Genomic DNA, 26,662 nt, shown 5'->3' on the forward strand with positions numbered 1-26,662 from the left:
TGGGAATACCGGGACGTTGTCGCATCACCGGACAAAATGGAATTAGTGATTTGACAAGAAAGCGTCGTAACAGCGCTCGCCTCCTCTAGCTTCTACATATATATTTGTCTGGGACAAGAATTAAAAAAAAAAAAAAAACGCCTTTGCTCAACTCTAATATTCAAACTGAAAGATTTCCCGTAAGACACTCCAAAGATTTTCCGAGCAGCCCGAGGCGAGGCGCTGCTTCCGCTTCCTCCAGGCGAGGGTGGCGGTTCTGAGGGCGGCGCTGGGTCTGTCGCCGCGTGGGTGGGCAGCGTGCGGCTGACACGGTGCACCCCGGGCCCCGGACCCCAGGACCCCCCCCCCCCCGGGGCCCCTCCCGCCCGGCCCTGCGGGCCTCGGCAGGGCCACTTTAAGGCGGGGGGGGGGGGGGGGGAGGGAGGGGGGTGGGGGGTGGGGCGTGCGCGCCACAGTCTCGGCCTCCAGCCGTCGGGGCGGGGGCGGGGGCGGGGGCGGGGGCGGCCGACGCGGCGGCGTGGCCGAGGCCGAGGCCGAGCTCCTCCTGCGGCGAGGCTGCCCCGGGACCGGCACGTGGGCAGCGGGCCATGGCGGCCCTAATTAGCTGCCCCGAGCGCGGCCAAGTCTCCGGCCAGGTAAGAGGCGGAGGGGAGGAGGAGGGGAGGCGGCTGCGTCCACGAGGGCGCGCGGGCCGGCCGGGGGCCCGTCGCCGCACAGGTCTCGCTCATTTCGGGGGCGCGAGGCGCTCGCTCGGGGAGGGCCGCCCCCGAGGCCGCCGGGCGGGATGCCCCGGGCGCGCCGAGCCCGGCTACACGGACGTGCCTGTCAGGCGCTTGACGCTCGTCGAACTCCGTTTTTCAGGGCAACCAACCATCCAGAGGGCTACCGGGAGTGAGACTTAGCAGGTATCAGGCCGGCATGTGAATGACGACAACTTCGGTGTTACTTTGAATATAGGAAAGTTTATTTAACATGCAAAAGTTTATTTTGGGCATTCTTGTCTCTGCACAGCTTGGCATGCTTTTTTCAGTTTGCTCACGGGCATGGGGGCCAAAAAGTCCTCGCGTGTCCTCCTCAGGCTTCCATGCACGCAGCGGGCGGTTGTGCCTGGAAACCGAAGCCGTCGGCGGGAAAAGGCATCTGCGCTCTTCACACGTCCTCCCACCCTCCCGGGATCTCAGAAAGCCCGCTGGCCTCTTTTGAAAGCACCTGATTTATCTTCCCCTTAGCAGAAGCACAAAATCATTTCCATGACGGTTTTAGATTTAAAAAAAAAAAAAGAAGAAGAAAAAGGTGATGACGAGCCTTCCTGTGAGGAGGAAGGGCCTCACCCACCCCAGAAAGCAAGACAAGATGGTGCTGGGCTCTCTTACTTCAGGGATCTTGATAGAGGAGAGGCAAACCTTTTGGGCTGCCTGAAAGCCGCTTGCCCTTAGAATGTTCTGCGTGCTTCAGTCTCCTCCCTCTTTAGTTAAGCACAAGCTTCCTGAAATTACCACTGTGGAGTGGACCAGTTTAATACAGTTTTCTTAATCATTTCAAAATGGAAGCACCCATTTAAATTCAAAGGAAAAATTGGTATGTGAGGGTACAGGATTAGGCAAAGCTGCACAAAATGGAACTCTGAATAAAATCTGATTATCTAGTAGTACCTAAATAATCGAGGCTTCCTAACCTTGGAAAGTCTGAAGCCCCAACTGAACCTTTTGTTTGCATTTGAAGAGCAGCCTGTTCAGTTTCTCCTGATAGAGCTGTTTAAATCCCTTGACTCCTGGGGAATCTAGAGGCCAGCAATTGCCCCGTGAGAGCATCAGCCCATGCAGCTGCTGCTGATTGTCAGCACTGCTCCTGGTGATAAGAATGACATAAATAACAACTCACTAAAATGTAGGAGTGATTTGCTTTAAGCACTTCAGCACCTGCTGTTACTAATTAAGGGTTTAGCCCGCTGCGGATTGCAAATGGAAATCCAGTGTTTTAAACACTGTAGAGACTGGGGTGCCCTGTGTGGTACTGTGATTTAGAAATCAAACTGAGTGGATAAAGAACCACTGGTGACGACGATGTGGAAATAGAAAAACTGCCCACACCTCAAAGATCTACACCAAGGTTTTAGTAGTGTTCATCCTCAGGTGGTGGAATTACAAATGCTTTTTATTTTTTCTTTAGGCTTCTTTTGAATTTTCCAGTCTTTCCCAGTGACTATGTATTGTTTTTGTTTAAAAAAACATAAAAGGTGCAGTACGCAATTCAAATAGAAAAAAAAAAAAAAACCCACCTAATGAAGTCATGCATCAGGTTGTGTTGCTCACAGGTGAAAATCTTGGACATCCTAAAAAGGCAGTTTCCCAAGGCAGAATATACTAGAAAGTTTTGTTCATTTTCCTTTTATTATTCCTGTCAGTAGATTCTTCTCATTACCTGTGTTCATGTTACACTGCCAACAAGATATTTTTAACTGAATATTCAGATTTAATTTGAATTATAAGCTATTCAGTTAATTTGTTACTTTGGGATAGTGGACTAGGGCAGTGTTGTAGTTTGTTGGTTAACATTCCACATGTGCTATGGCACCGATTTTTGTAGAGCAGAGAAGGAAGCCTTTGATGGTCAGTTCTTTGGAAGTCAGTTCTTTCCAGAGCTGCTTTATTTCATGCTCCCTGTGAAGTACCTCACACCACAGCACACAACTATAGACCCCTGTGCAAAACAGCCTGTTAGTGGTGTTGCACATCCTTTTCCCTTTCTGGATCTTTCCTCTTAGATTTCTCCTGGGGTACCTATGTCCTGCTCTTTGGAGTTTCCTCTTGACATCTCTTCATACTAGCTGAGATATTCTGGGGAAATTAGACCCTGGGCCTCTGAAGGGAATATTGCAGTCAGAAGCATCAGCGTTAGTAGGAAATTCAAGTTAGCAGTTGATTTCTGTTATTCATGGCTTACCTTTTCTCCTCTGTGGGCCTTATTTCCCCTTCTCTAGGGCTCAGAGCTCTAGGGCAAAGAGTCATTTGACTTAGAGCTGTTTTCAGTGCTTGTTTACCCCTCTAACTCCACTTCCTCTGTTCTCCATCAGATTGAATGGATATTTTCTGTGCACAGGTCTGGTGGTATTTGAGAAAACATGGCAATAACTACCAAACACAGGGCATTGTACTAGCATTGTAATGATCTTGGATTTAAGTATTATTGCCTTCCAGTTGAGGATCGCAGTGTTTTACTGAAAGCCACTAGTAGGTGGCTGGACTTGGTAACAGAACCTGGTCTATGTGCCTGGAAAGCCTTTGCCCTCTTTGCATTGCATCCAGCCGTTAAGAAAGAATCAGTAGTAGCTCTGCTGGAATTGAGCCGTATACGTGTTTCTTCCTGTGTTCCAAAGACTGAAAGGTATATTGAGCAGCAGAAAAAAGGATTACTAGAATGTCAGCCCCATGAAGGCGGGGACATTGTTCACTTTGTATTCCCAACACAGCATCTGCCTTGCAGTAGGAGCTCAATAAATATTTGTGGAGAGAATAAATAGATTGCAATAATATTTAAGCAGATGCAAAGTGGCAGGATGTTTGAAAGGAAATCTTGGTAGTAGAAAGTTTTACAAGTTATTCATAGCCCAGGACCCCTTGGTTTATATATATTATTTTAGTGCAATTATTAATAACACCCCCTTTCATTCTCAAAAATGTCTCAGTTTGGAAGGCAAATGATCACTGTGTCTGTGGTAGATTAGTTTTAGATGGTCATAGGTTGCTTCAATTAACCAGGTTAATTAAAAAAAAAAAAAACCTGTAATCGCTCCTTTTATGACCACTTGTTAATGACCATTTTAGTTTTTGGCATTTGATTCACAAGGGAATATATTGATATAGAAGAAATCCTGTGCTGCAATGGAGATTCACAATCTGAACTCAAAAGTACCACAGTAACTTTGATTCCCACACTGCTCCTAAAGTGCTATTGGAAATGAGAGATGTTTATAAAATGAAAAGGGAACACTCTAGAAAGATCCTGATACTCTATAGTGTAGAAATTCCAAAGTGTTATGCTGTCTTCTTAGAACATAGGGCATTTGAAGGAAATGGAAGGAAATAAGGCTGGTGACATGGGTTGATATTAAGCTATTGAAAGGCCATGCTAAGGAGTTTGAATTCTTACCTGTTTGAAACAGGGTTAGGGTTAGTGAGATTGGCACAAATCAATCCTCTGGTCCAATCCAGACCCCAGAGTAGGACATACTTAATTAAACATGTGCTGATGCCTTCAACAAGGAAATGGGGGGGGGGGGGAGTGTGGGGCTGGGTGGGGGGGGCGCAGATATTCCAAATTAGAAGTCCAAGAGTGACCTAACCAAATGCAATATATAGTTCTTCCTGGGATCTTGGTTTGAACAAAGTAGCTGTTTTCTGGGAAAAAAAAAAATTTCACAGGAAAACTTGGAATTTAGAAAGCAGATGGGATCAAATTGCCACTAAAAGAAAAGAACAAGACCTGCAGCTTTAAAAAGGTCTAAAGAAGAGATGCAGAGGGAAAACAATTCTAGTGGTAGCCCAGACTGAATGTTAGAAGAAACTGATTGAAGTTGACCAGATGGTGCTCACCTGGTGAAGAATTAGCTGTATGCAAAGCACAGGTGGGTCCCTGGATTGCTTACCCCTTGGACTCTCCCAGTGCACACCTACTTCATCCTGAAGAGAATGAACTGTGTGTGGGATCCGGGTTCCTGGTGTTGGTAATTTCCAGACCGTTATCACTGACCAGGAGGAGTAAAGGAACGGCAGCTCTGCCCAGGAGGGAAATAAAATAAAGTGCTTGGCTTTCAGAGTAGTGCCTTCCATTATTATTTTGACAACTAGCTCCAGCCTCTCTGGTCTCTGGGTTTACTGCCACTGTCCTGACCACTCACACCAAACCCACAGTCGTGTCTTTGAAGGAAGCAGCCACTGGGGACACTACTTGTACATGTCAGCTTAGTCCTTGATTTGTGTTTATGTTTGAATAATCTAAATGTTTGATCTCCAGACATTAACAGAACTAGATGCAAATGCAGATACTAGACACAATTATTCCATAGACAGGGTACTAAGGGGACAGAAAAAACTTTTAAAATTCTAATTTGTATTCTCAGTGAGGATATCACATCCTAAAAACAGCCAGTTATGAGGAATTACCAAAAAAGGAAAATCTTAGAAGTAAGTGACCAAACACATTAAGTGAAGTCATAAAAATCTTTGGACAAGTGAGCTGATGATGTTATGAAAGGGCACTCTCTTTGAGAGAAATGGAGACATGAAGAATCAATGGTGGATGTTCCGCATTTAGAGGAAAATTGCCAGGGAGGGATGAAAGCAGAGGGAATTGAAAAATTGAAGGAAACTTCCAGAGCCAAAGATCCACACTGAGTGCCAAGTAGGATGAGTAAGACTCATACCCAGACACACCCTAGAAAACCATCAGAACCCACAGCATAAAGGGAAAGGCACTGGAAGGAAAATAAAGCAGCTTATTCTTTTCATCAACAGCTGGATGCTAGACGAAAATGGACCAATAGCTTCAAGGTTCAGAGGCAAGGGATTTTTGACCTTGGAAGTATTTACCAGGTAAAACTAGCACTGAGCTGTGGGCCCTAATACCACTATTAAGTAATAGAAATAAGGAGTTTAATTCCCAAAGTCTTACAGGAGCAGCAGGAGGGGAGAAAGGAAAATTCGATCATCCTAACAAAAGGCATGGGAAAAAAGAAACAAAATTACCATTGATGGGAATCCTGAATCAACAAATGAAAGTAATAATACCGTTTCATATTAAGTTATAAATGTTTCGCAATTAACATTGATTACTACATGATCTTAGTTAATGTATATTAGTGCCATTAATGTAATTAATTAAATTCCTATGTTAAAAACAAAAATCACAGATTGTGAAAAGAAACCTAAAAATTCGGATATATGCTATTTACAAAATTTACACAAAATCAAAATGATATAGAAAGGATCAAAATAGCTTTGGAAAACTACTGTGTACCAGAAAAAAATTTCAAGTGGAAAGCATTAAAAAGCACAAGGAAGTATGTTTCAAATAGTTTTCTGTCCATATCAATTATCAATGTATGATATATATTTAAAATGTATGATATATGTTTAAAATGGGAAAATAAAATAAAATAAAATGGGCTATATAAACATTGTAGGTTATATGTAACATTGTAGTTTATATAACATATGTTATTATTATATAATAACATATAATCTAATGTGAATATGTGAACATGTATAATTATCATGAACTTTATATATATTGAACCCAAAATTAGATAGAGTCTATAGTTGGATAAATTGATAAATTCACAAACTATAATTAGGAAGGAAAGATTTTACCACATCTCATAAACTGAAAGGTCAAGTAGACCTAAAATAAGAAAGAAAACATTAAGTTCTGTCTAAAAAATACAGAATATATGCCCAGCAGAAAATACACATTATTTTCAAGTATCCATGGAACAAACATTAACAAAAATTGTTTACTATACCACAAGAAAATATCAACAAATTCTAAGGAGTAGTCATGTAGAATACATTCTCTGTTGGCAATACACTGAAATAAGAAATGACCAACTAGTCAATAGTCAAAAACAATTAAAACCCAAAACCCTAAACTCTTGAAAATTAAAAAGATTTTTATGTAGGTGTTTAATGTAACTCTTAGGTTAATATAGGAGTAGTAAGTGAAATTACAAACTAGCAATGAATGAACATAAACACAATATATATCAAGATCTGTGGGGGGTACATCAGTGCCATTTGGGGTACTGTACCATCCAAAAGCACTTTCTGCAGTGGTGACAATGTTCTATAATTAGGCTGTCTGATAGGACAACCACTTGCTATGTGGATATTGAGCACTTAAAATAAGGCTAGTGCAACTGAGGTGAATTTCAAGCTTTATTTTTGGTTAACATAAATTTAGATAGCCACATGCGGCTATCATGTTGGACCACACAGTTCTATAGTCTCTAATAAAGCATCACCAAGAAAAAGGAGATAAGAAATTTAATTATATATTAATCTTCAGTTAGAAAGCAAGAATAACAATGCAAGTAATAACATTATATACATTTAAAAACATATCCATTTGAAAAGAGATAAAATGGATTAAAAATTATATTTTAAAAATATAAATATAAAAATTATATTTTAAAAATATAAAAATTATATTTAAAAAATATATATGAACAAAATTCACTTAAGGTAGAAAATCTACATTTCTTGATAATCAATAAGGAACTGTAAAATGTACTCTAAAATCTATCTTCTCTAAAAGGCTTCAGGCCCAGATTCTGCAGACATGTTTATCTAAATTTCAAGAAGCAGATAATTCTGTTGTATAAAATATTCAAGACCATAGAATAATATTGAAACTTTCTGCTTCATTCTCCAAAGCTGGCATAACCCTGATGATACCCAAACCAGATAAGGCAATATGATAGAACAAAAAATGTATCCAGTTTCACTTAGGAACATAGATGGAAAAATCTAAAATGATACCAATGAATTTAGTCCATATATTATAGGCTTATCCCAGCAGGACAATTATGGCTTGACATTAGAAACTCTATTAATGGAATTTACTACCTAATAGAACATAGTATAAAGGAGAAAAAAATATGATCATGTTGATACTAAAACATTTGGTAAATTTCAGCACCCGTTTCTGATTTAAAATTCATTAACTTGGTAGAGGGTATTGACCAGAAACCTTCTGTATTATATTCAGTGGCAAAAACATATGAATTATTCCCACTAAACTCAGGAACAAGACAAGCATGCCCAATGTTACTCTTGCTATTTGCCATTGTTTTGAATGTTCTAGCCAGTGCTTTAAGATTAATAAGTAAAAAGTATATGTTATGGATATAGGGATAAAAAGACTAGTCAGTCTTATTAAGGATTTGGGGAAATGGTACTCATAAACACTGTTGGCAGGGAAATAAATTTTTCTAGCTTTTGGAGAAAACAATTTGGCAGTATCTAAGTTGAAAAACAAAAGCTTACCTTCTGATCTTATAGTTTTGCCTCTAGGACTAATGCCTATTTGTAGAAAGATTATTTACTTTTCTTTTAAAAATAAACAGCTTTATTGAGGCACAATTCACATACCGTGCAATTCTACTCATTTAAAGTGTACGATTCCAAAGGGGAAAGGAGAAAAAACGAGTGGGAGATATCAGAAAGGAAGACAGAACATGAGAGACTCCTAACTCTGGGAAACGAACTAGGGGTGGTGGAAGGGGAGGTGGGCGGGGGGTGGGGGTGACTGGGTGATGGGCACTGAGGGGGGCGCTTGATGGGATGAGCACTGGGTGTTATTCTATATGTTGGCAAATTGAACACCAATAAAAAATTATAAAAAAAGAGTGTACGATTCCATGGTTGCTATTATATTCACAGAATTGTGTTAGCATCATCAAGGTAAATTTTGGAACATCTTCCTCATCCCAAAAAGAAATTCTTAGGGGTCACTTCAACCTCAGTATCCCCTGGTAAGCACTAAAGTGCCTGTTGTCCCTACGAGTTTGTCTACTCTGGACATTTCATATAAATGGAGTCATGCACTATGTGGTCTTTTGAGACAGGCTCCTTTTACTGAGTATAAGGTTTTCAGGCTTCAACCGTGTTGAGAAATGTATCACCACCTCATTCCCTTTTTAAAATTGTGGTAATATATACATAACATACTATTTACCACTTTTGCTATTTCTCAGTGTGCAGTTCAGTGTTATTAATTATATTTATGATGCTATGCAACCTTCACTATCCATTTTCAGAACTTCTGAAAAATCATTCCAAAAAGCAACTCTGTCCCATTTAACACTAACTTCATTTTTTGTCTCCACCAGCCCATAGTAACCACTATTCTACTTCTGTCTCTTTGACTTTACCTACTCTAGGGACATAAAATATTAATGAAATAATTCAATATTTCTTCTTTTTTGTCTGTCTTATCTCAGCATGTTTTCAAGGTTCACCCATGTTGTAGCATGTATCAGAATTCCCTAACTTTTTAAGGCTGAGTAGTATTCCATTCTGTATACATTCCACATTTTTCTCTCTTTTTAAACATTAATCTCATTTATTTCTTTGATTCAATCCTGTCTGTTTTTCATAATTAGATCCTTCATAAATCATCCACAGTTATCTTCAATTTAATGAGACTAAAGATACATATGTACAAAGATATATTTACAAAGGTGTTCATTATAGCATTGTAAGAACAATGGTTTAATAAATTATCATCATAAATGAGGAACATTGGATCAAGATGACAGATGGGCACATGTTCTCCTTCCACTCCATATCCCACCAAATGATAGAAAACATATATTGAAGAGAATAAATCTATAACAGCCTGGAAAGTGAGGATGTTCCCAGTCAACTGGCATTTCTGAGGAGTATACACACACACACACACACACACACACACACACACACACACACATATGACTGACATAGAAATCATGTGGAAGTGTGTAGACCGAAACTATAGACAGTGGTTGCCTCTGAGGAGGGGATTAAATGGTTAAATGAAGACTCATCTCTTTTTTTCTAAACAAAAGAAGGAAGGAAATTAAAAGGCAGATAGAAATGAGAAGTGCCAAAGTTTTGCTTATTTTGAACTTGACCGATTTCTTGTACCTTAAATGTTCCTTCCAGCAACCCCTGGGAAAGCAGGCTGAAGGGGAGAGAAAACCCCATGATGGACCACCTTAACCAGCATGCCCTGCGGAGTTGTGTCTTTGGCAAGCTGCCTTTCTTGGCATTTCCAACTCTTTCACCCACTTCTTTGGCTTCAGCTCTGGTCAGCAACCAAATCTGTTTTCTCGCAAGGACCCTCTGTGGCCTGCCACTTCCAACTGTCCACTCTTTGCATGAATTCAAGCATGCCCCTTTGACAGTTTTGGTGGATTGTGTTCAATAACTGTAGAGAATAAAACATAGGAAAATAGAAGGTGAAGATGGAAATTATATTTTTCTTACTTGAAATGTCCTTGAAAATAACCCCAAAAGGAAATAAAGATGCTTTTTTGGGCTCTAAAATATTGGGGCTTGAATAGCACGTATTTTCCATCTAAAGAAAAGACTATGAGTGTCTCTTGGGATTTAGGAATTTAGATCTTACTCTGTTCTCTGGAATGTGCATTCATCAAAATAAATGGTTTGGGAGAGTCACCAGTTTGTTTTTCTCACTAGTAGGTGGATTTTTCAGCAGGATGAGTGACTGGGAAACGGGCCTTACAAATTCTATCTATTGTTCCTAGGATGAGAAAGAAACTGGTGGGAAAGTCACAGCAGAATAGCATTTGTAGGCAAAACTTTTAAAAATAGCATGACCTTCAGATCTATTTACCACCCTAGTACTGAAGACAAGAAATTAATAGTTCCCGTCTGTGAGCTCCTTAGAGTTGACCAGTCTACTTGCACAGTCAGTCATTGTGTTGTCACCTTTATTTATTGTATCCTCTGGTACATGACATCTCCTCGATGATCAGATACTAATTATGTGGTACTTCTGCTTTTTTCTTCTCTTTCAGGCAAAAATAGACCTCTTATTAGTTGGAGATGTCACTGTTCAGTACCTGGCAGATATTGCTCAGAAATCCTTTTCAAATATTGCAAAAGTCACCATAACCATGAGGGATGTGGAACAGGCAGCAGTACTTCTGGAGAACTGCCCATTTGATGTGGTTTTCCTGAAGATGACTTCTTTACCAACTGCCGAAGAGCTGGAAGCAGTTGAATTAATTAGGTGAACTTCAAAAACCTTGACTCTGTTATCTTTATAATAGTTTTTATTGAAACCCATTTCTATTTTTTTAAAAACCTTAAAAGAAGGTACTGTTTATGCTTTAATTTTTAAGATGAGATGTTTTCATGGGCAGAATAGGTGTACACATTGTTTTTATTGCCAGTTTGACATACTATTATAGGAATTATCATTTTAATTAAAAAGTAATTGATGTGGCTGAGAATGTGAGAATTGGTTGTAGAAATTTATTTAGTATATAGTACTTACCTTATTCTCATAGGTACTCCTTTTTAATAACTATGTCATTTAAAATGGCACATCTTTTCAGAGTTCATTAATTGTGATGGCAGATACTAAAGCAAGTGAGCACTTTTAGTTCTATGTCATGTTAGCAATGGACTAAAATTGTCTCTTTCAAAGATGTCCTAATGTGAAAGAGCCCTGAGGCTCTCTGAAGCTGTTGAGTCCTGATCAATATCACCTTCTAGATTTTTTGTTTCATCTTGTAGCTCCATAGACATTCTGTTTCTATTTGATCCACTCCATGCTAGAGATCTGGAGTGTCTGGTGGTGGGAGAGTTAGGTGCTTTTTTGGCGTGGCTATACGACCTGAGCTGAAATCAAGAGTTGGATGCTCAAGTAACTGAGCCATGCCAGTGCCTCCCATTTTGGATGTTTTTAAACAAAGTTAGGTCAAAACAAATGTGTTCCCCTTCTACAAGAAAATTTGATAGAGAAAGCGTAAGTGCAGATAATATTGAAATATATAAAGACTTATAATAATTACAAGACAGGACTTTCAAGACTAAAGGAGAATGTTCAGAGACAATATTATTATCCCTGAATGAAAAGGAGCAAGCATATTACATTATGGGAAAAGAAAAGTTGGAATGGGAAAAAGCCAAAGTGATGAGTTTCTTTAAAAAGAGAGATGGGTAGATGGATGCAGCTCCTGGGGTTTCTAAGAACAGGTGAACATCTGCATTTCTTTTGGCTTTCCACTGAGAATGTTAACCTTAATCAAACCAGGCAAACTACCTCAAAGTGGATTTCACTTCCAAGTTATGTTGTGAACTGTCCTCCTTCTGAAGATCTGCCTATTTTATTAACATATCTTTAAAAAACAACTCCTTTACAGAGTTCCCCTGGCTGGGACCTCATCATAATAATTGCATTTATTATAGTATTCCAACATGTTTACAACAGTGTTATGAGGGTGGTAGAGCAGGGTTTTGTCATCCCTACATGACAAACAACAAAGGGTGAAGTGATTTGCCTAAGCGCCACATGACTTATTTTTACAAAACTCAGACTTGAACTCTTTTTTCTCTTCATGTTCTTTGTATGCATTCAGTGTATGCCAAACTTCCTATGAACTAATATCATTTTGGAAGAGCAAAGGACAAATTAGTGTGGCTGATCTCTCCCTTCATTCCAAGAATAGGAGCCTAGCCAGGTCCCTCTGAATGTAGTAAAGGCTTTGTATTTTCTCAGCATTGAAGCTACATGTTGAACAGGATAAGATTAAAGTTCTATTTAAGAACAACTTTTATGTCTTGTTGCAATTATTAAAGGCTAGGTTGGAGAGAACTCCCTCCCTGATGCTCACCTGTGTGAGTTCTCCCCACTGGTGGTTTCTTTGCTCAGAATAACACAGCTAAAGACTTCTCAGCAAAGAAGAGAAGGTAGATGAAGTTACTAAATATACAGAAATGCACATGGTAGTTCTAATATTTTGCTATAAAAACATTTATTTGAAAAGAAAAGGAGGATCATTTGAAAACCCCTGGATGTGTTTTTCTTGTCTCTTGTTCTGTTTATGCCCAATATCTAGGACAGGTCTTGACTAGTAAAGTACTCAGTGTCTTGCTGTGGGTATGAGTGAATACCTGTGTGGATATGTGGGAGAAATGCCATCCGGGGCAGACAGTGCATTCTTTGCACAGCTTTTGTCTTCCTCCCTAAAAAGGGGATAGTTTCTTTGGAGAGTCTTTGCCTTTCATGATGCTGGCCTCAGAGGCTTAGCATATCTCTGGAATTCCCTTTCTTGCCCTCAGAACTGTTATGAGTTTATGACATGAATTATTTAAACTCTTGTGGAGCATGTTTATATTTTTGAAACTGTGTTTTTTTTTCTTAGAGCAATGAGTCTTGTGAACTTACTGCCCCATTTGTAAGGCATTTAAACCTTTATCATTCCTAAAGCACTGTATCTTTTGAGTTTGAGCTGACATTTAATGTGTAAACCAAAATGAAATGTCTTGTTTAGCTTTTCTTTTGCTGTATTTTAGATTTTTCCCTTTCAGATCCTTGTTGCTTTGTAATATCTCAAAATCTGGATGACCTTGCAAAATATGCAACTATTTATCTTTCATTTCTCTCTCTGGGTACTTTATATATTTCATCAGTTAATGGGGAGCTTAATATAGAGTAGAAATGTCCACACTTATTTGCAATATTAGAGCCCATAATTACAAATCTATATAAGACATGGATTTCTATTGAAGAATGAAGTATATAGCCTGCTAGCTATAATGTTAGACTTATTTTAGAATAAAATGTAAACAACCTATTTAAAAAGACTGACATTCTTGAGGATTATGGCACATCTGAGGGGCACCTGGGTTGCTCAGTTGGTTGAGCATTTGCCTTTGTTTCAGGTCATGATCCTGAGGTCTTGGGATGCAACCCCGTGTTGGGCTCCCTACTCAGCTGGGAGTCTGCTTCTCCCTTTCCCTCTGCTCCTCCTCCTGCTTGTGCTCTCTCTCAAATAAGTAACATCTTAAAAAAAGAATTCTGGCACATCTCAATTATAGGTTAACATTCTTAATAGTACTCCCCCATTTGATTTCATATTATGAATACATTTTTATTGAGCCTGATGAACTCAAAGCCTACCCATTGATAAAATATTGTAAGGTAGTTGAAGGGTTCATATGCTTGGCTTCAGAATTCCAAATTTGAACCACGCTCAAAGAGCAGATACTTGGGCAGCCCAGGTGGCTTGGCGGTTTAGCGCCTCCTTCAGCCCAGGGTATGATCCTGGAGACCCGGGATCAAGTCCCATGTCAGGTTCCCAGCATGGAGCCTGCTCCTCCCTCTGCCTGTATCTGTGCCTCTCTCTCTGTGTGTGTCTCTCATGAATAAATAAATAAAATCTTTTTTTAAAAAAAAAAGAGCAGATACTTGATAATTCAGATACATCCTAATACTTTATCTCCCAGAGGCAGGTATGGAAAATTAAAATATGTTTTAAATTCATCAATAATGTATGGATCCTGTCTAAAATTGTAATTTTTTTTTTCCATTCCATGAAGTGTCTCTGCAGTTCTTAGAATTCTGTGATCCTTGTGAGCTCCGAGCAGTTCAGCAGTAGCAAAGGAATGCAGAATGTGGTTCCATCTGCCCTGGCTATAAATCAAGTTTGGATCTGATTTTATTTTTCCCATGTAGTTTCAATTGTCTGATCGTTAACTTATTAATTCACTAAGAAAACCTAATCTTGTGAGCTACAGGGATCCATGTAACAAGCTGTCTTTTTGTATCCCCAATTCTAAAACATCTTTGTCTTGACCATGCAGCTCAGTAAATATTATTACCCAATTGGCATGACCTAGCTCCCTGAATGCTTGATGATAAACAAAATAACAACAAAATATTGAAGTAGTTATACTAAAAACATTATTCTATAAATTGATGGTTGACTCTAAATGTGGTGACCCTGACTTACGAGGTTCACAGCAGGAACTGTTCTGAAGAATAGCATGGAAACAGAGCACACCAACCTTCGCTATTAACCAGAATAAACTCTCAGAACTCAACTATATTTCATCACAGGTGCCCTATTAGGAGCAAGTGAACTTAGTGCTTTCACATATATAGTAAAGCTCTCAATTTTCTCATTGAAAATGGTTGTTTTAATTAAGTTATTAGCAAAAACCATTATTTGTTACAAGTCCCAGATAGGCCAGCCAGGTTAGTTTGGCTGCATTTGCCTCACAGATGGCATAAAGGATAGCTGTACTCAAGAAGGCTACCACCCAAAAGGGACACTGGCTTTTGTCCCTATAAGTCCTGTGACTCTAAAGGAAATTATTTTAGGAATTTCCCCTGGCTTCATAGAGACTTATAAGACACCACTGGTTCTCTTTTTTTTTTATTTTTATTTTTTTAATTTTTTTAAAATTTTTTTATTTATGATAGTCAGAGAGAGAGAGAGAGAGAGAGAGAGAGAGAAGCAGAGACACAGGCAGAGGGAGAAGCAGGCTCCATGCACCGGGAGCCTGACGTGGGATTCGATCCCGGGTCTCCAGGATCGCGCCCTGGGCCAAAGGCAGGCACCAAACCACTGCGCCACCCAGGGATCCCCCACTGGTCCTCTTATTAGATGATAGATTTCAGAGGCCATGGCTTTCTCGAGGTTCTTTAGTCAGCCGAGTATACAACTCAGCTCAAGTACTTTATATGATCTTTTTAACTTTTTTCAGCTACCAGGGACCAGACCTGGGGATAGGGGCTAGATTGGGCATCTGTACTGCTGCACCTTGAGCTTATTACTGCTTCCAGTTCCAGAGAATACTAGAGACAGGCATAGAAAAAGGGACACTAGAATATCAACATCCAGGCTTATATGTAGAGTATGGTCTTAAGAACCGTCATGACATTTAAATAGTGTGTTGTATGAAACATAAGGAGAAATGAATGCCTCCCCCCAAAGAATTGCAAATTTTTAAAACCCAAGAGATTTCAACTGAGAAGGTACTCAAGGTCTCAGAACCTGCAATTTGACTTTGGTATATGGAAGAAGTGCTATTAATTGGAGTGGATGAAAGATTTTTGCTTTATTTTAGTGTTGCTTGGTTTTAAGGGACATTCATTCATTAGGAAGAGAACTTTTTTTGGTGATCCTGGAAACTAGAAACTCTTAGCTTGTTGATCTGTACAGAATGTGAATGAACAGCTGGGCTCCAGACTGGTGTGTTGGATTCTGGGAATTCTATTGATTAGTGGAGCTCCCGTACAGCATCACAATTAGGGTTTTACTGGCAGGGGAAGTGTTTGGGTGGGTAATTGATTCTGTACAAATGACAAAAATCCAGCAATTCCAACTCTGATATAAAACTTGAAATTTGAATGTCATCATGAGGCATGTGAATACACATATCCAAATCTAACCTATTTTTGTGCCAATAACATCAGTTTGTAAAATAAAAAAATAGAATATTTTTAAAAGCAAAGACTCTGTTTTATTTAAAATTCTATAATGCTAGAGTATTTAAGCTTATAATTTATTCTTTGTGAGTCAGCAAAATATTTTTTATTCCAACAGTTTGGCTAAACCATCTTGTACGTTTCTTTCTGTGGTCCTATTTGTTCAGTCCATTTTCCCCTTCCACTTCTGTTTCCTCATCCAATTGTCATACCTCCATTATACCTCACTTAAAAGCATACATGAAATACTTACGCTGTGGCAGGGGATGTTCTTGTCACCCACTATGCCATCAAAACCTCCTACCACCAATATGCTCATGTGCCTTTCTTACCTCCATGTCCAGTCTGCCAGTTAATCCTTATCAATCCATGTATGCCTGTTTTGTTGGTAGTATTTCTGCCCAAGCTTCTCATTTCCTCATTCTCTTCTTTTTTCTGTTAGCCTAAACTCCTCAGAATTCATAGAGCAGAATCAAGCCTGAAGAAACCTCAGTTGTATGCATGTCACATGTTAGCAATATTCTGCTTGTTTGAAGTAATTAGTAAATATTCCGAGTTATTTATTTCTTTAAAGAAAGTTCTTCGTCATGGCTACTTTTCTCTACCATCAGTTCTTGCTGGCCTAACTGCAATACGGTCTCCCAAATCCACCCTTTGACATCACCCCCTGTCCATCCCATCATAGACAGAGTGGTCTTTCTAAGATGCAAATACAGTCATGTTAATAGCTTAATAGCTTCCCATTGTCCATTTTAATAAAATACCAAATCTTTAATTTGGCCTAAAGGCCTCTGTACCTTCTCTGGTCTTATGTGTCTCTTCCTCAGATGCTCTGTACCACTTTGGACTTCTTTGACTTTCTCAGACTTACCTGTTCTTTCTATTATAGGGCCTTTTCCTGCAGTCAGTTCTGTTTGTCCAGAATGTACTTTACTTCTTATCTGTTTCTGCTCTCCCACCCCCCCAATTCTACCTTTTGTATGATTAACCCCTAGTCAGCCACAGAGGCATTTCTGCCTAGAAGCCCGAGGCTGCAGAGTAAGGTCGTTCCACAGGTATAGACTTTCCTGGCCCTTGCGGCTTTCCTTCACAACACTAGGCACATATTTGGCTACTTAATTAATTATCTACAGTGATTTGTTCAATGTCTGATCCCCTCAAGAAACTATTAACTCCGTGAGAGCAGAGACCTGTCCATGATATCCCCTAGAGCCTAGCACAGAGTCTGGCACACAGTGGTTCTCGATATATGTGAGTCAGGTATATAAATTACATATACAGTTGAACCTTGAACAATGTGAGGGATATGGGCACCAATTCCCTGCACAGTTGAAAGTTCATGTATAACTTTTTTGCAGGGGATATTTTTTATTGTGATAAAATCACATAACACAAATTTTTACCATCTTGTCCATTTTTTAGTGTTCAGTTCAGTAATGTTAGGTGTATTCACATTGTTGCTGATATATGTTGTCATATATCTCCAGAACTTTTTCATCTTGCAAATCAGAAATTCTGTTCCTTTTAAACAACGCTTTTTTTTTGTCCCTCCCTGTATCCCCTGATAGCCACCATTTTACTTTCAGTTTCTATGAATTTGACTACTTTAAACACCTCATGTAAGTGGAATCATATAGTATTTACTTTTTTTTATAACTGGCTTATTTCACTTAACATAATGTCTTAAAGGTTCATCCATATTGGAGTATTTAACATATTTTCCTTTTTTAAGGCTGAATAATATATTCCATGTATGCATATAATACTGTGATGGTTAATTTTTATGTGTCAGCTTAATTGGGCCATGGGTGCTCAGACATTTGGCCAAACATTCCTCTGTAAGGACGTGTCTGAAATACTTTCACATCATGTTCATAGCAGCACTATTCACAATAGCCGAGAGGTAAAAGCAACCCAAATGTCCATAGAGAGATGAATGGATAACAAAGTGTGGCTATATTATTCTGGATTCTCAAGAAACAGAACCAATAGGATGGCTATCTATCTATCTGTCTATCTATGTATCATCTATTTGTCCATCTACCTAGAGGTAGAGAAGGAAAGAAGTTGATTTATTTTAAGGAAGTGCCTCATGCGCTATGGAAGCCAAGAAGTCCCAAGATCTGTATTTGGTGAGCCAGAGACCCAGGAGAGACAATGTGTAGTCAGTCGAATCTGAAGGTCTGAGAACCAGGAAAACTGATGGTATAAATTTCATTTGAAAAGCTGGCAGTCTCAAGACCCAAGAAGAGCCCATATTTCTGTCTGAGTCTGAAGGCTGGAAAAGGCCAAGGTCCTAGCTAAGTAGGTCAGGCTGGAGGAGTTCCTTCTTACTCAGACTTTTTGGTCTATTTAGGTCTTCAATTAATTAGATGGAACCCACCCACTTTAGGAATGGCAATCTATTTTACTCAGTATATCTCAATTAAAATGTAGTTCTCATCCATGTATAACTTTTCTTTAACAATTAAAATGGTGGCATTAATACAGAAGTTTAGTAAAAGTAGCATCTCAAATTTAGCTATGTTTAAAAAGACCACTTTTATTCTTGCTTAAAAAAGAGCCTAAATCTTATCCAGATTCCAGACCTAAGCACTAGTTTACAAGAAATATAAGAAAAAAAGAAATATTTAAAGAATGCTGTGGAGATGAAATCATTAAAATGCAGAATGTGAAAAATTCTGTAAGATAAATGACCCTTTTATTTATTTATTTATATATATATATATATATATATATATATATATATATAAAGAGTAAGATAAAAAGAACTAAAAACAGAGGAAAGGGAAAATTGAATCTTGATTTGTATAAACTAACAGTTTAAAAAAATCGTAAGATGAGGCAGCTGGCTGGCTGAGAGGAACATGCAACTCTTAATCTTGGGGTTGTGAGTTCAAACCCCATGTTGGAAAAAAAAAACAAAAACAAAAAAACAACAACAAAGAAACAAACCCCATATTGGGTGTAGAGCTTACTTAAAGAAATAAAAACTTTAAAAAATAAATAAAAAGTAAAAAGGGATCCCCAATTTCTAAAGAAATAAAGAAAACCACTCTAGTTTAGTTCTTAGTAAGGTAAAATATCGAATCTCAATTTTTTAAATGATGATTTTGCTTCATTTTAACACTTTTTTCCTCTCAGATTTGGCAAGAAGAAAAATACACATTTGCTGTTTGTTTTTATAACCCCTGAAAATTTTAGAGGTATGTGCCTGCTGGACATATTGTTTTTTCTCCAAATAGAAATCATAAGGTCAATATTTAAAACAAAAATTCTTAGGTTGTGTTTCAGGGCATGGAGCTGACATTACTTTAAGTGAACCACTGACAATAGAGAAAATGAGTATTGTGGTAAAATACTGGAAAACCTATTTCTCAAATACCGGTGAGTGAAAACGAGATTTCCAAAGGTTTGAAAAGTTCTAATTAAATTCTACAAAAACTATATTTATACATTTTTAAGTTGGTTTTCCATTGATGCCTTTTATTTGCTAAAGGTTAACTGTATGCTGTGTACTGTAAAGAACATGTAATTACTATTAATTATAGTGGAAAGGGGAAAAAATGAAAATAAACATGTTCTCTACCTGTAACAAAAAAAATTTACAACTTCCAAAATTTAAAATGTGTTGCCCAAGGACAAATGCAGTGTTGTGGCAGGCACAGGGTGTTTCTTTTTAGTGCCCCAGGTGCTGCCATCATTTCTTATTCTTCAAAATGGAATTAATCGGGATTCCTGGATGGCTTTGGCCCAGGGCATGATCCTGGAGTCCCGGGATCGAGTCTTGCATCGGGCTCCCAGCAGGAGCCTGCTTCTCCCTCTGCCTGTGTCTCTGCCTCTCTCCCTCTCTGTGTCTATCATGAATAAATTTTTTAAAAATGGAATTAACCATGTCGTGTCATTGTATGAGTGTCTAAAAGGCAGGGCCACTAATTTTGAATTATTTTATACTTTCTGCTTTGCAAAACATTTGCTCATAACTTAGTTTACTTAAGCTAATAGGATGGTTGTCCCTCTCTTTTAGATTTTTAGACACAGATAATTAGTGTCAATGCTTCCGTTAGATCTCACATTTCTAAACTCTTCACCTACATTGTATTATGTGTATCACCAGCATCTAAACACTTAAGCTGATTAAATTAACTTTAATTTGACTTATAAAAGGACAGACTCCAATTTCTTTTTTTTCTTTTTTTCTTTTTTCTTTTTTAATTTCTTTTTTCTTTTTTCTTTTATTAAATTTTCTTTTATTAATTTTCCAATTTCTGAAATTAAATTCTACTGGAGTCATTGTTGGTCAATGAGTATGGTTTTTCTAGGCCTGAGATACTGATGGAAACTTTTTAAAATTAAGATAATGTTTTTCTTAAAAGAGGCCTGAAAAACACTTTAAGGATTATCTTCTATAAACTCACACTCCAGATGATATAGGACACCCCTCCTTCTTTCGTGTGTGTGTGTGTATTTGTGTGTTTTTAACATTCAGGGAAGATTAGTGAGTCTGTTCTGTAACATTCCAATGACTCTCAACCACTACAGCTTCAGAGTTCTTTCTGGAAATGGCTAACGGGTGACCCAGATCCTCTTTGCAACCTCTCATTTGGCTCTTGGTGGAAATAGAGCAGCTGCTTATCACCACCTGTTTAACACCCTCCCTATTGGTCATAACCACGTCTGCTTCTGGTCATTTCATCTTTGCTTTGAGGATAAGCAGCTGCAAAAAAAAAAAAAAAAAAAAAAAAGACAAAGAAAAGAGAAAAAAGCATCAGATGTCATATTTTGACAATACAGCTGCTTACTGCAGACCCATACATATTTTCTATCCTTGACATTTACCTATAAATAAGTTAATAAGTAAACTCATTTGAATGTGTTTTAAGCACACCTGCCACTAAGTTTAGAATCTAGTTGAAAGAGGATGTCCTGGAGTGAGCAATGTATATTTTCATTTTGTGTCCTAACTTGGGTGGTTTCATGTTTTACGAACTGAAATCTATAAATTGCTTTCTATTTTAAAAATATTGCTTTGTAAAATCTTTTGAGTAAAAAATGGCAACTGCTTTTTGATTAGGGCTTGTGTGTATGATTAACATTAACCCCCCTCCCCAGTGATTTTAGAATTAAAATAGTCCCTACTTTAAAACTTTCAGTTAAGAATGAATATTCTATGAAGCCCGAAGAACCTGGATTGCCCCTGCAGAAGTCCTGCAGTGAACAATTGGGATATTTTTCTACTGATCTATTTGCTTGGTTAGTTTTTGTTTTTGTTTTTGTTTTTACTTTTTCATAATAATAACTTTTACTATATAATTTCTGAAGAACTTATTGATTGTGGAACACTAGTTCAAGTGCTAGGGGTGATGCAAAAGGAAGAAGAGTCTGTGTTATAAAAGAGGAATGTGACTTTTTCTGTGTTTCAGTCCTGATCTGGGATGGAGGGTAGTGAATACTTGCAGAAGTATTCACTTCAATCTAAGGAAATACTTCATAACAATCGTAGTTGACCACAGGGACCAGGGTGAATTGCAAGGTAGTATGTTCCCAACACTGGATGTATTATAGTCTGGGTTATCATTAATCAAAGTTTAATAATAGCAATGGTATTCACACTTTTTGGAAACAGTAGAATCTTCTTCAAACAAAAATTTTACTTATAACCCCAGTATTTAAACAGATAAGAGTGGCCCAAGATGTTATCTACCTATTACTAAGCTTCTCACTGACGTCTTTTTTGAATTCATAAATCTATCCCCCCAATTACTGAAAACAACCCTTAAAAAAGGTCTCTTTGTCTCTGTCCCCATCTCTCCCTTCCTGAGATATTATAACTGGTATTCAAACCTCCATTGGATAAGCAGTTGTCTGGGGTCATACTTTTCTAATGCTGATGTTATCTGCTTATAAAAATTCAGTTTTTGTGAAAATTTTTTGTTCACTGTAAGCTGATTTCCAAGGAGATTTTAAATGGAGCATAGGGCTACAAAGAATGAATGTAGCTACCAAGGACATTGGTGATGATGATGAGAATTTTGAATAAGTCACTTCCGGAATTTGTAGAATGTGACCATCAAGTATTTGTAGAAATGTGACCATATACTATTTTGAAGGAAAAGACTTGGCAACCAATAAATGTGGTCAAACCAAAAATGTGCTCACTTAAGTAGTACAGAGATATTAATAGGTCTCTTAATCTTATTTAACATTTTAACCTGAAAGAAATTTATTGTATTAAACCTCATCTGAAATATAAGTTTGGGAAGGATTTTGGAAGGCTTTGTGATTTTCTTACATTACTTGCAACTTCTTTTTGAACCTTTCTTGTCTTGAATCTTTATTTTTCCTCAGAATCCTACCACTACAAGTAGAAATACATTTTCAAATCAAGTTGTAGACCTTGGAATAAAATGTGTTAGGTTATAAGTTTCTTAGGGAAATATTAAAAAAAAACATTCATTAAAATGCTTGGAGAAGCTTTAGATAAATGGTAGACCAGAAGATATCTAAATGGAAGGAACCTGACCTTTGCTGATCAAGTTGGAATAGTGTACTATGGCCCTTTAATCCTTTGTGTTTTTTTCTTGTAACACACTTTCAATACAGTCGTATAATTTGGAGTAGTCGTAATCAGTGAGGTCAGAATATTTTAATCCTGCTTGTGTCTGTTACTCTTTGTATATTTTAGAATTTTGATTAGTCATTGGATTTATGATGATCTTGATAATAAATTCTTTAGAGTCTTTGAAATAAAACATTCTGCACCAAATAAGTAAGGTAGTGAAGTGCTTTGATACTTACTGCACCTTTGCATGAAGCAAGGGACTTTGAGAAGTACCTTTGATTAGTATATTGGTGCTTATTGTTTAATATTGCCTGACAATTTTCCTCTTAAATCTGTGACATGATTTTCTCTTGTTTCTAGCTCTGAAGCTCTAAGAAATGACATTGGGCTCGAATTAAAGGCTCCAGTGCCAAATTCTGAGAAAAGCAAAAAGATTTCTCTTCTTCATTCAAGCAAGGAAAAGCTGAGAAGGTGAATTATGATACAGTCTGTCTTTAGTATAATCCCTTTTACTTTCATGAATTTCATAATTTTTTGTAGTACTGTTAAAAGTCTCCATGAAACTGGTAAATCTGGCAACTAAATGCATGCCACTCATTCATTCACTTATTTTTTCATTTAGCAAATAGCTGTATCTGATATGTGCCAAAATATGATTGGAGAACTAAGATTTAAAAAAATTCTTGCCTTCAAGACCTTAGTCTAGTGCTCAAATAGACTTTTAAATAGGCTATTACATAGAAAATTATGTTTTCATAAATGTCATGATAGAGAAGAGCACATAGTAAGCACACTGGGAAAGTCACCTAAGACAGAATGAGGGAGGTGGAAGGCTTTGTTGAGGACATGATAGCTAAATTGAGCTTTAAATGAAAAATGACTATTAATTTGTTTTAAAAGTCAGGGGAGGATGTTTCATGTAGCAGGAATGGCAGATACAGAGGCTGACAGTATAAGAAAGTTCAGTGAATTTATGAAACTGAAGGTGTATCCATGTACTTGGCTATAATGGCACAAGTGGGAAGAGGCAGGAGACGAGAAGTAGTAGGTAAGGGTGTTGCACGTCATGTTAAGGAATTTGAATTTGAATCTGAAACTGTTGGGGAAGCTCTGAAGGATTTTTGCAAAGGAGTGTTAATGATAAGATTTGTACCTAGAGTGAACACCCTAGCAGGATGTTAGTGAATTGAATCCAGAAGCCTGTGGAATCTGTCAGAAGAAGTGATGAATCCTTAATGATGGTTTTAGAAACAGGAAAAGGTAGAATAAACCAATTCCAGATATACTAAGTGGGTAGATTCAATGTAAGCTTGGATGCAGGAGGAGTCAAGTGTAACTTGCAAGTAGATGTTGCATCTACCAGCTGACTGGGAAGTCCGGTAGAATGGCAGTCTGGCAGTGTGAGGTGATTTTTGCATTTGTTGGGTGTGAACACTCCAGGTTTACATGGAGCTGCTCAGTCAGGAGTTGGCCTTTAGGTTCTAGAGAAAGATTTAGGCTACAAATATGGACTTAGAGTTTCAGGATACAGCATCTACTTAAAGCAGTGGATGTAGGGATGGATATGATGACTTTGTAGAGCATGTAGAGAAGAGATAAGTGGAAAAAGGAGGACCTTGGGAAAAGCCTATTTAAGGTACAGGCAGCAGAGAAGAAATTGGAGAAAAGAGAGATCCAGAAGCCAAGAGGGAGTGGAATTGAGAAGACCAGAGAGAAGAATTTCCTAAAGGAATGACTGTTCAAGAATATCACGTGACAGAGCAAGTAAGGGGAGAACTAATAATTAACAATTTATCTTAGGCAAAACCTAAATATCATTGGTCTTGGCAAAAACATTTTCATTAGCATGTAGGGAAGAAGCACCATTGTGGAAAGATGGAAAATGAAAGGTGGGAGCACAAATGAAAGTAAAGAGAAAATGAGGGTGTGTGTTATGTAAAAGGAGATATATAGAGTAAAATGAGAAATTTTGAAAAGATTGAGCCAGGCTTAAAAAAAAAAAAAAAAGATTGAGCCAGGCTTGAATAGGTTTATTTATATTCCAAAAGAAGTAGCTGGAAAAGATGTATTTATGGTATAAAAAATGAAACAAAAATTTATTCACTTGAAAACATGACTTTATGGATTAGCAATTTGAGTAGGGCTAACTGGGCAATTCTTTGTTGTTGTTGTTAAAGATTTTATTTATTCATGAGAGAGAGAGAGAGAGGCGGAGACACAGGCAGAGGGAGAAGCAGACTCCCCGCAGGGAACCCACTATGGGACTTGATCCTGGGACTCCAGGATTACGCCCTGAGCTGAAGGCAGATGGTCAACCACTGAGCCACCCAGAAAAGTGGGCAATTCTTTTGCCTACATGACATCAGCTGGGGTCGCTTGGTAGTATTCAGCTAGTACATGGTCTAGTCAGGACAGTCCAAGACATTATGTCTGGAGCCTCTGCAGAGATGGCTGGAAGTCTAAGCTCAGCTGAGGCTATCAATTGAAGCTTCTTCAGCATGGTAGTCTCAGGGTTGTCAGGCTTCTTACATGGTAGCCCAGGATTCCTAGAATGTTCCAAGAGACAGGGAGAGAAAGCCGCCACTGTCTTAAGGCCTGGGACAAGAAACTGGCTCAGTGCTATTTCTCCCATGTTCTACGGGTCACAGCAGTCACAGAACTATCCCGATCTGAAGGAAGGGTACATGGAACTCCACCTCTCAGTGGGTGGAATGTCAAATAATATGGAGAGGGAAGTTGATAATGGACTTGGCATCCCTAAGTAGATAGAAGCTTATGGAATCTAGAATCAGGTGGGAGGATACCTCTTCTACTGAGAATGGAGAGAAAGAGCTAAAGCCAAATGTGGATAAAGATGAATCTTTTCATGGGGGCCAGAAAGGAGGGAGAAGTTGAGTAATTTCTGCCAAATGACCTCCATTATCCACTAAAAACTAACCAGAGGGTAAATGGGTTTGAATTGGTGAGATGGGCTGGTGGATGGGCTAGTTTGACCCAAAAGACCTTCACTCACAGGTTTGCTGCTTTGGCTGAATGAAGGTAGTGTCTGCTGGCTGGTGCTAGCTAGCCCATAGATTTCACTGATCTGCACTGAATGAGAAAAATACAGTGCAATGAGTATTTTTATTTTTATTTTATTTTATTTTATTATTTTATTTTTTATTATTTTATTAAATTTTTATTTATTTATGATAGTCACCCAGAGAGAGAGAGAGAGGCAGAGACATAGGCAGAGGGAGAAGCAGGCTCCATGCAGCGAGCCTGACATGGGACTCGACCCTGGGTCTCCAGGATTGCGCCCTGGGCCAAAGGCAGGCGCCAAACCACTGCGCCACCCAGGGATCCCATCAATGAGTATTTTTAAAGCAGTATATTATACAATTTATATTCTAAGATTGTATTTTCCATATTTTATTTGGTGTTAAAATTATGATATTTCTAAACGGTTGCAATGAGAGGATATTGGGAGATGCTACCTCTCTTTCATTATTTTTCTTGTTGAGATCTAACATTAGAAGCCTTTTATTGGTCCTCCAAACTTCTGTGTTGAGTTTTTAAAATTTTAATGGTTGATGAAAACTAAAATCTGAGAATCCCTCAAAAAGATGCTTTGGAAGCTGTGTACCCCCATAGCATATTTAAAGAACTAGAAGTCTTAGTTTCCCAAAAAGGAAAGCTATAACCAGGCACCCCATCTTTCCCTTTAGTGATTTTCTTGAGACATAACAGAAAGTAAAGAATCTGTCCCTATTTTTTTTTTTCCTTTTCCTCCTCTTAACCCTTCTGAGTATACCTGTGAATCTTGAAATGGATGCTTCTACTCTGTTTCCCTTCCTCCTTCTCCCCCCAATCAGCTGCTTTACATATGCTTTTTTTTTCATTTTTTTAAATATTCTATTTATTTATTCATGAGAGACACACAGAGAGAAAGAGAGAGAAGCAGAGACACAGGCAGAGGGAGAAGCAGGCTCCCTGCAGGGAGCCTGACATGGGACTCAATCCCGGGTCTCCAAGATCACACCCTGGGCTGAAGGCGGTGCTAAACCACTGAGCCACCAGGCCTGCCCTCCATTTGGTTTTTTAGCAGCATGAAGT

The 26,662-nt window shown here is 38.3% G+C and overlaps 1 protein-coding gene across 14 annotated transcripts in view; it reads left to right on the forward strand.

The window, feature by feature from the left end:
- The first annotated feature begins 504 nt into the window (after positions 1-504).
- Positions 505-26,662, forward strand: part of SOHLH2 (spermatogenesis- and oogenesis-specific basic helix-loop-helix-containing protein 2) — a 73,648-nt gene continuing 47,490 nt past the window's right edge. For 10 of the 14 annotated variants that reach the window (XR_005378331.1, XR_005378328.1, XR_005378327.1 and 7 more), the window contains exons 1-6: positions 505-635; positions 10,580-10,794; positions 19,150-19,211; positions 19,288-19,392; positions 21,159-21,258; positions 22,928-23,038. Coding sequence is in view for 9 of the 14 variants with exons in the window: in XM_038573277.1 (XP_038429205.1) it covers positions 588-635; positions 10,580-10,794; positions 19,150-19,211; positions 19,288-19,392; positions 21,159-21,258; positions 22,928-23,038 (641 nt within the window). In the remaining 5 variants the exon portion in view is untranslated. Of the gene's footprint in view, positions 636-792; positions 906-5,359; positions 5,592-10,579; positions 10,795-19,149; positions 19,212-19,287; positions 19,393-21,158; positions 21,259-22,927; positions 23,039-26,662 lie in introns of those variants that run through there. The other 4 variants (XM_038573270.1, XM_038573272.1, XM_038573271.1 and 1 more) reach the window with 4 other exon arrangements.

This window comes from Canis lupus, chromosome 25 (genome assembly GCF_011100685.1).
Source record: "Canis lupus familiaris isolate Mischka breed German Shepherd chromosome 25, alternate assembly UU_Cfam_GSD_1.0, whole genome shotgun sequence".
NCBI lineage: Eukaryota > Metazoa > Chordata > Mammalia > Carnivora > Canidae > Canis > Canis lupus.